The sequence below is a fragment of the Pelobates fuscus genome, chromosome 5 (assembly GCF_036172605.1).
Source record: "Pelobates fuscus isolate aPelFus1 chromosome 5, aPelFus1.pri, whole genome shotgun sequence".
In the NCBI taxonomy this organism is placed as follows: domain Eukaryota; kingdom Metazoa; phylum Chordata; class Amphibia; order Anura; family Pelobatidae; genus Pelobates; species Pelobates fuscus.
Genome location: NC_086321.1, coordinates 156663397 through 156674160, shown reverse-complemented (window position 1 = coordinate 156674160; position 10764 = coordinate 156663397). Strand labels below are relative to the sequence as shown.

General features: G+C 33.5%; 1 protein-coding gene across 3 annotated transcripts in view; it reads left to right on the top strand.

Annotated features, from left to right (window-relative positions):
* Positions 1-1520: 1520 nt before the first annotated feature.
* RTN4R (reticulon 4 receptor) overlaps positions 1521-10764 on the top strand; it is a 221411-nt gene continuing 212167 nt past the window's right edge. For 2 of the 3 annotated variants that reach the window (XM_063454606.1, XM_063454607.1), the window contains exon 1: positions 1521-2244. In XM_063454606.1, coding sequence (XP_063310676.1) covers positions 2223-2244 — 22 coding nt within the window. In that variant the 5' untranslated portion in view covers positions 1521-2222. The remainder of the gene's footprint in view (positions 2245-10764) is intronic. The other variant, XM_063454608.1, reaches the window with a different exon arrangement.

Genomic DNA, 10764 nt, shown 5'->3' with positions numbered 1-10764 from the left:
TAATACTTCCTGATAATATTATTAAACATTTGCCCCTCTAATTTAAGACTATGTCCTTTTGTTGTGGTAGTTTTTCTTCTTTTAAATATAGTCTCCTCCTTTACTGTGTTGATTCCCTTTATGTATTTAAATGTTTCTATCATATCCCCCCTGTCTCGTCATGGGAGTTGTCGTTCTACAACATCTGAGGATCTACCTTTTGGGCACCCCTGATGTAGACACTTTAACACTGTCAGTCGGTAAGATATAAACATGCTTAGAGCTTCTGCCTTTTCAGTCCAATGGGAAGAACAACCCTGGTTTCCAATAGAAAACAAGGAAATCCCTCCTTTATTTTCTCCCAGTATCACATAGGTTAAGTGCTGAGTGCAACGTCGAAGATAATGGGACAGATGTGATTTCTCAACGAGTTTTCATATTACACATTTCCTCCGTTTCTCGGATATGTAATCTGATTTGTATGTCCCATTTTAGCATCACTGTAAGATCCTAATCCCCTCGCTGCCAGAGGTGCCACAATAAAGCAATGTAAAGTTAAGCATTACAGTCTCCTGTAACAGCACAATGGATTGATATATAGTTGCCAAATAACTGCAGGACAACAGTGTGATAATGATCCAGTCTCTGTATTGAAATTCTATATTAGAAACTGGAAGCAGCATTAATATAGTACAGCCGAGTCTGACTCACTGTGGCTTTCTTGATGCCAGGCATTTCTGCAGGTAATGGATTAATGAATTAACAGATACGGGGATATTTAATTGCTTAGAGACGAACATACTCATAAATGTTTAACATCTTTATAACATGGCTTAGGCAAATCCCAGTATATTATGACACAAGTATAAATTAAGGAGATCAGTTAAGAATAAATATGTGTATATATATATGTAATGTATTTAATCGGTTAACACATATGCATGTTTTTATATATAACATGTGTTAACCTATTAAATGCCATGCATGTGCTACTTATTACATAACACATGCCCCCCCCCCCACAGAGTTTATTTATCCAGCAAAGCCCTCTACTCCCTAAACAGTGTCTCTGTCACGTTTATTCCATATGAATTCTTCATCTTCTCCCTTTTCTTCACTATTATTTATTAATGTACCAGTGCATGCAGTTATTTATTGTATATAAATAGAAACTGCTACTTCTCCAAACTATCACAGCTGCATATTGCACACCAATAATGCAGACACAGGGTAAATGCTTCGCTCTAGACTTGCTATTAAACAAAAACAACAACAACAACAAAACAAGATCCTAATAATTAAATATATGCCCCCCCCCCTGATTCTTTGACTTACTGATCTGGGGGGCTGTTTGTACATTGTGTCACAGGATTCTACTCCTGGAACACCCCGGACTAGAGAGAGACATCAGGCTGTGCCTGCCAAAACACACACACACACACACACAGGAAGACTTGTGCTACTGTTTCCTAGAGGTAAGGCAATTAATCTCATGTAAAAGTCTCCTTGCTTTTCCAGATCGCTTGGTGCTGAATGGACAGCGCACTGGCTTCCCGCAGCCTCGGATTTTGCGATGTTCATTATCCTAGTTTGTTTGCTGTCTCTCTTAGTTCCCTCCCATCTGCTCTCTCTGTCTCTTGTAAATCGGATCAAGCCTGATTCCCCTCACGTCAAACCACATGATCCCATAAAACATTCATCACCTCTCAATCCCTGATCCAGCTCCATAAAACATTCATCTTTGCTTTTTCCTCACACTGGCTTTCCATACAGTAAAGTAGGTAAAGGGGAAAAAAAAGAACAACGTTATCAAGAACACAGCCCGGCAGGCACAGAGAGCATCTACTCCCCTGGCTATCCAGCACCAGGAGCTTGAGAGCTCACGATTAGCATCACTTCTCATTGTCAGGCTTCCCAACTAGCACTTTAGTGATTTACTCCTGCTTTGGGGGACAATGAAGACCAACCCATGGATACTTTAACTGGATGGTGAATACAAATTGGAAGAATTTTCTCCATACCCCCAATAATTGATAGAAGGGGGTGGCATCACTAATGGGATATTTGCTTTGCACTATTTATCATTTTTTTTTTCTGGGGGAGAGGAAGTGTCAATAATTTTGCTGAAGTTTGAATTTCCTAAGGATTGTATATACATATATACATATTTTTTTTATTTTTTTTCACATCTTGAGTCTGCGCACAAAGGGGGATATACATATATATATTTAAGAAATCCTAAAATGAGGAGAATGTTTAACACAGGTAAGTTGTTAGATGTTCAATGATTTGGCATGTTGATGATTGTATAAGAACTGTTTAAATACTGATTATAAATAGCCTCTGAAAATGCATTTTATAACAGTTTTTTGTTTTTGTTAATTATCTTATCAATATTATTTCTTTTTCTGGACAAATCTTAATGGAATGTTTGGAACCTCAATTGCATAACCTGGTTTTGGGATGCGTACAATAGAACACAGAATTAATGTGACTTGCTTTATTTCTGAATGTATATACTTTTTTTTTTTTATAGCACTGTAAAGAGGCTTAGAAGTGGTTTAATTATGTGAGAGATGTATTTTGCAATATGCCTCTTTCAGCAATTGATGAATAACACCCTGCTTTGGTTTTAGTGACTGTAAAACGATTAAAGGATGAGGTTTAGGGAATTACAATTTTAGACACCATGGTTCAATATTCCAGTGTAACACCCACAAAGTAGGTCAGGAATCCAGAACATCAGCTTTTACACTTGGGAGACAGTACTCGATCTTGCAGTGGATCAGTCCCAGGGGAGATGTTCCATCCAGTTCTATGTTGTATGTGGTTTGATTAAATCGGTTATTTGTGGGGCTGGTGATTTAAGCCATACTGCATACAATGTCACAAGCCACTTGTACTGCATGATTCAAGCTGCTGTGAGTACTTTTTCATCATTTTATTTTTTTAACTCACTTATGGGTTGTTCTTTGATTAAAAAAAAAAACTGAATACTTCAAAATGAGATTTTAATAGCAAAACCCTCTCGTTGACTTGTTACTAAACACTGTATCTGCTGAATATGGAGCGTTTTAATGTATTGTAAGGACATCTCCCAGTCTTCATTATGAGAATAAGTAATGAGGATGTTAGCATGCTATTTGCAGTCTATAGGGTAACATTAGAACCCTGCATATGAATCGAATCCATTCTGGGTTCCAATAGCTGATTTAGCTTTCTTGCAGTAGAGGTGTCCTAGATTCACAGGATTCGACTTTGATGAATCTGGTTTATCTGCCCTGCTCCTTCCCAGATCCTGCATTCGATGTGTTATGCAATACTTTGCAGGCATTACATTGTAGCGATGCGAATCCCTTCTGACCACAGAGCAGACACTCAAACACTAGCCTGCCGCGGGATTCAAGAATCGTTTAAGTGTGAGGCTTGAATGAAACACATCCTGACACGTCTAAAAGTTACATGCAGACAGTATATCCAATTCATCCCAAATCGCCTGCTAGGATTTCCTTACCAATACATATCATACAACTTAAAACGATATTATGTATGCAATAAAGATTCATTAGGAGGAGGTGTGTGTGTGGTGTGTATGTGTGTACAATTTATAAAAAAAAACTCTATACACACTCTGATATGTCTAGGTTTATATGCACGCGATGTGATATATATATATACACACACACACACATAAACACACACACACATATGTATACAGTGTGTGCTTTATATATACATACACACACACACATACATCTATAAATATATCATTTCAGTTTTATGCTCTACTCTCTCACCCTCACACATTTTGTGTACATGTCTTAGTATATCGTCTATATATTTATTGAGATACATGTCTGTGGCAGATTAGATGGATACAGTAGACGTACATCTGCAATATTGAACCGAGTAAGTGAGAGATATCGTATTACATAATAATTTGGCAAGCATTAATGAAACCAGTATCAGCAGAACTGATCACAATTGCACCTGGAAATATAATGTAGTCTAAATTAAAACCTTCAGCTGTGGCACACACAGAGGTTTAACTTGGTATTATTGTTGGAGCTTTCTTTCACGAACATTTTATATTTTACCCAATCATTGTTCTATGTGGTCAGCATATCACTAAAATCCTTTGTTGCATTGGTATTCTTGATATATGTTTTATATTTGTGCTCATGCACAGCTGTCAGAAAGTTATGATTTCTCTCATATGAAATCCCAGGACACTCTTTTGAAGGCCTGCATTATATTTGATCCATTAATCACTTTTCTATGTGTTAATAAAAAAGGTGATTTTTTTTCTTCTTCTGTTCATTGTAATGCACTGCACCTAGAGTGTGATTGCAGACTGTGAGGCAGTTTTGCCACATTCACTAATGTGTACAGAAAATGTAAGATCATATACACTTTCTATTTGTTCATTAAAATCATGGATAGAATATACAGATGATTTGAACTCTATGTATGTTAGAAGATCTCTATTTATCATTAAGTATTGGTGTATGTGAGTTTCCTTGTATCCAATACTTTGTTATGTAACGTGTGGTATAATCAAATTTAAGGTGCTGCATACATCATGATAGCATAACAATTACACAAGGATTGTACTTTGGGTTTCAGTATCATTAGCACAATATGCTAATGCACTATATTGAGCTTTAATTATACAAGGTTAAGTATTATTGATCCCTATTTTGTCTGTGTGAGAAGGGAAAAGTGATTTGTATCAATATGGTTAACAATTTAGCCCTAGAGTTTAATTTAAAATGTCAGTGATACACAGTATGTTGCACATAGCACATTAGCCAGTCTACTATATCTTAATATTGCATTACAAGTCTACCACAGCAAATGTGATCACCAAAAACGAGCTTGTTCTTTGAATCAAATACACTTCAATGGATAAGTGAAGACAGGCTTGTTCATGAACATAGAAAAGTGTATCTTCTTGCATAACATATATATATATATATATATATATATATATATATATATATATATATTTTCTGATTATACAATAAAAGGGCTATGGAAGTAGGACTACAAGGCCCATCATTCTGAACAAATCAGATGTCCAATAGCATAACTCTTATTTAATTAGTGTTAATTAAAAAACTTAACCATAATTTGAAGTCCACCATCATTGCACCAAACATTCTATGTCTGATTCCGAAAAGCAACTGTCTACCTGCAGATTATATAGGTTTATCAGCTGCATAAAGTTAATCTAGTTTGCAAGGTCTCTTACATGGTATACTCACTCGCACTGCCATCTATAAGGCTCTGTTTTGTATTATTTGTATTATTATTTGTATCTTCTATTGTCGATGAGAATGTTATATGGTAGGAGTATTTTACATTTTCACTAAGTGTTTTATTTACTTAATAAAATAGGTATGCTGTATTCTCAGACCATATTTATTGTCGGATGGTTTTGTTCTATACCTAGAATGCCATGACACAGTTATAACGTACACTTGCATATTGTGCAGCATCCCTGAGCTAGCACTGACAATTCCCAGTTAATCAAAATGGCCTCCACATCATAAAGCTTCATCGTATCAATAGGATCAAGAAACATAATGTTTTACTCTATACTATTTTACCTGAACAGATAGGATCTTGTTCAGTTAATGACTAATTACTGACTAAATTACACGAACCAAACACATGGCTTGTTTTTATTTATAATCAATACAAATGATCAATAAAGAATAGGTCTATTTTTTAGTAAATACACCAGCAAACTCTATGAAGATATCTGTTTGAATACACCTACAACTTATGGTGGAGTATGGTAGGATATATGTATAATTCTACATATGTGCATATGTATGCGTGTAGTTGTTTAGTGTGTTTACACACACACACACATATATATATATATATATATATATATATATATATACATATATATATATATATATATATATATATACATATGTAGACACACACATACACACATATATCAATTATTTGGCTAATAACTACATAAAGTAACAGCTGTTGGGTACCATCATTCACTGTCTATGGGTTAGGGGTTATGCCTAACTATGACTCCAGTGTCAAAAGATTAACCACTGGTGTAGGCCAAGTCTCTGATATTCTCATCTGATTACTGTTCTTCCATTCGGAGATGGCGTGTAAACTGGACTGGAAGGTTTTAACGCTAGCTAGTCTTTGGAATTTCTTTTAGGGCCACACTCAGTCTTCTTTACTTACTACTATGTTAGAAGTCAGTTGCAGAGGATGTGTTATCTGAAACAGCCAATACCAAAAAAAGAGAAATTATGACATCATCTAGGGGGAAGGGACAAATTGGAAAGGCACTTCCATTCTGTACCGTAAGAACAATGGTATCCCATACGCCTTATCAAGAAGTTTTAATTTTACGTTTGAACAGCTGGTAGGACTTGCCCAAAGCTGGCAACTTATTGACCAATTATATTATTGTATTATTATTTAGGATGATAGCAATTATATAAAAGAGAAACATTCAGATGTTATTAGACAAATCCCATAAATTCACTAGTTTAAAGTTACTTGTTTTAAAGGCCATTAAACCAACAATTCTTTACTTTTATATAAGGAGAAGTAATAGCTTGTGACTGTGACATAGGGTAATACTATTTTTGTAATTATTCAAAAATTGAATAAAACTCATAAACAGTTCACAAATGGTAAGAGTTCCATAATTCTACCTCTTTATTATAAGTGTAAATTATTACCATATTTGATACATGGAATCTAGATACAAGAACTAAATGCAGTAGAAAGTACTATTTACATCATAGTCTAGTTAGGCATAAAAAGTCCCTGAAGCAAAATAAATATTGTAATCAATACAATCTCCCATGACATCTCTTGATTTCAAAGAAACTAGAAGCCATATATAGTCACATAGCCCAGCTCCTCGGGGAACATGATAGGTTAATTTCCTTAAATGTAACATCTCTAGGAATCTTGTCTTCGCTGTTCTTAAAAATGAAAGTACTAAAGTAAAACAATTTGCTTATTACATGATAAAAATAACTCAAAAAACACAATACTGTATAGATTTTCAATATTACACAGTCAGCTAATAGCTGAAACAGCTCCTAAGGTATTGTCATTTCTAAAAAAAAAAAAAAAAAAAAAAAGGGACTCAAACAGAGAGAATATAATTTGCTTATTTGTAAAAAAAAAAAGTAGTAAAAACCACCTTTAATAAGCAAAGAAAAGTTGGCACCTGTTTTTAGACAGACAATATTAAACAAGTCAAAGTGTCAGATAGGGATCCAAATATTTCCTTTGTAAGGAATGCTATAAACATTATATAACAATAAGGGCAGTATATGGAAAATAATAAATCATTAGTGATAGCATAATACATATATATGTAGCGCAAATACAAACAACATTCCAGAAACCTGTTCAATAACAGGACTGTACAAAGGACAGAATGCATTTTACTGTGATTTGATAAAAGTAGATTATATGTATACCAGTAAAAGGCAATTTTATGTTTGCAGACAATTGAGATATGTAAATTCACTGTCTTGAAATGTTGAGTTATGGCTAATAGATTCCTTTTATATACACAGCTACATTTGCTAATATGGAGAATTTTAGCAATATTTTATCTGTTCAGGGATTACTTTGATTGTTATGCTAGACTTAAAAAAAGTTTAGTCTTCTTTGGTGAGAAACAATTGGAAATCATTTTGTTTTTGTTTTGTTTTTTACTATTGGATCAATAAACAGGAATTTCAGAAAATTGAACCTGAGGCATTTGTAACAAAAATCACTATAACAGATGATCTCTGACCATTTTGTGCAATGTGAATATAGCTAAATATTTTGTTTTTCTTAGTATATCTTTTTATGTAGTTACAAAACTATACATATAGTAAGCTTAATTCTTCAGTCTGTGATCCTCCGTCCAGGGTCTGATTTGAACCATTCCTTTAAAGGACAGACATTTACCCTTAGACTAATATGGTGCTTTGTAAATGCCCACACTTTTTTCAGTATATTTTATTTTTGTTCATAAAAACAACTTTTTTTTTATTACCTAGCAGTGTACTTTCACAGCTGATTAAAGACAGTGTAGGTCATGAACATTTATTTTAGTTTTTTCCATTTAAATGAGTTTTTGTTTCCAAATGCCCCTCTGAGAAAATAATTATCAATCTGTAATGGTGTGATGGTGTTTTTAGGAACATACTTATTTGGGCTTTATCAGTTGAAAACTGAATTGTATTGAATGAAAACCAGATCATAAAATGAAAGCCAAAACAGCTAACATTCTGAAATTCAGATTTTCATTTGTCATACTTAAGTGTTTAAAGTATAGCATTAAATGACTCCTAGTGATATGGTTTGACCACTCATTATACTTGACAAGACATGTTACATGGTATGTTAAATTATAAACAAATTATTAACAAGTATCAATAGCTCATATATGATCTTAAAATAATAAAATAATACAATTTCTATCCATTTTATTTACAAGTGCCTTGACACTTGTATGAAAAGAGGTTAATACTTTTTGGTGAGAGGTTTATCAGTTTAAATCCTAATATCAGAACAATATCATTCATGCATTCATTTATATTCTTCACAATAAACATAGTAATCAGCAAACCTAATGTTTTTCATATCAGTTGTCAAATGCGGTACCCATGGCTGTCCTCTTGATTTGTGTTAAAGAACTTAAAATTCTTTTTCTCTTACTTAACTACAGTATTATGTACATTGAGCATTTTTTTTTCAAGTTCTACAAATAGTGTGACCCCTATTAATCTAAAATTATGACAAATATTGATTTAAAGTCAGGTAATATTCAGTCTTACCCTCAGCCACTTTAGTTTTAACCAATACAGTATGTTTTTCTTTTAAGTGGAATTGCTGTTTGAGTACCATTGGTTGAAGAAAATAATTTAATTATTCTTATAGATACCTTATTCCCGTGACTATAAATGTATCCCTATTTGTGTTGTAGCCTTTCTAACAACATCTAAGAAGGCCACACATACCAAATTCTGCATTGCTTGGTGTACAGTTTCATAGGATTTCATAGGACGAATTTATAGTCTGTTTTTTTATAGTTCCAATAATTTAAGTTGAATATTGGTCCTCATTTCATTATCATTCCTCTTCCTGTTTGGGTCAATTTTATTGAAAATATGTGTATGTGTACCACACCAAGACATTCCATAATACATTAAATATATTAATAAATTAAACTGATGTACTCACCTCTGATGCTGGCCAGAAAAACATGCAAAGGATTTCATTATAGAAGTTTTGTATAAAAACAAGGGTTGATGATCAAGTGGCACTTCTGTTGAGCACATTTATAGCTTTAAGATTTAAAATATTTTCTAAACTGGTGAGTCCTTAGCACCTGACATGTTCATCAACTAGATTATTCATCTCTGTTCAGAGATCTATGTGTTCTATTTCTTAATAACTTGCATTCACTGTTAGTTTCCTATTAATGTTTTCTGACAAGATTTTTTGATATAGATCAGTATATATTTTATATTATATTTTTCATAGATATTTAAAATGACATTTACTTCTGTGTCTTCTGAAACCATCCAGGTATTTTATACATTGCATTCTACATCCAACATTCCAAATGACAATTGTGTGGGGTGCCCCCATTCTGTTGACATTGATTGGCAGGCTATGTTTTTGATAAAAGTGCCAAGCATTGTGGTTGTACATTCTATTATTTAAAAAATCCTCAAATATTGTGGCACCTACACTTTTAAAATACACATCATCTCATAGAATGGTCTGTGGAATCAAATATATGTGGCACTCTGCCAGAAATTTGAGAAGCTGAGAATTTGGTCAAAAGTAAATACAGATAAAAGTGTAAAACATAGTATATGGCACATTGAAATGCAGTATAAAAACGACTATTGTATTTTTCTGCTAGTAAAAGGAACTGTGTAGTTCAGTCCTGATTTATAAAAAAAAAAAAGGAAAATAGCATTAGCTGTTTCTCTCAGCACAGGGGATCACGTATCACTATTTTCTAAAATTATTTTGTGTATTTATATATTATGTTCTCAGTCAGTCTGTATATTATAAAGCAACAAATAGGGTTTAACATCCTATCTGTATAGTATTTGTATTTTTATCATGTAATAGACAGAATATTATTATCTGCCATTTTTCAGAATAGCAAGGGATATAGTCCACAAATCTATCATCATTTTACTGACATGGAAGAGAGGTTAAAGCTACCCATTAATTTTTTATTTGGTGTTGGAAGAGTCACAGTGGATTGAATCCAAATCCTTGCAACTTTTCTTTTCAAATACTTTTTATTACATTTTGCAACAAAAATGTTCTTTCTTAAATTACAAATAATACCTTGTTAGACTAGGCTTCATTTTGGTGAAAACTAATTTTCTGTAGTCATTTTTTGTACTAATAAAAATTGCAAAGTTCTTTTTTGTACATCTCTATCGTGTGACTTAAAAGGGGAAACAATTATAAAGTCCACATGTGTTAGACAGCTTTAGAGCAGATTCCTGAACCTACCTTGCCACAATCATTCTATGCTGTTAACACTCCCTGGCCTTTGAGTGATCTCAATGTGTTTTCAAACGTTGATGGTTTTCCATCAGAAACTAGGCGACTAACGGCCCGGGATTGACTAGGTGACTGTCTCCCTTTGATTGGCTAGGAATGGCAATGTGTATTCCTGATCTTGCCCTGGTCAAATTCCAATAGTAAGCTGAGACTCTGCTGGGGTTGTGCTAGAGAACTCCTATT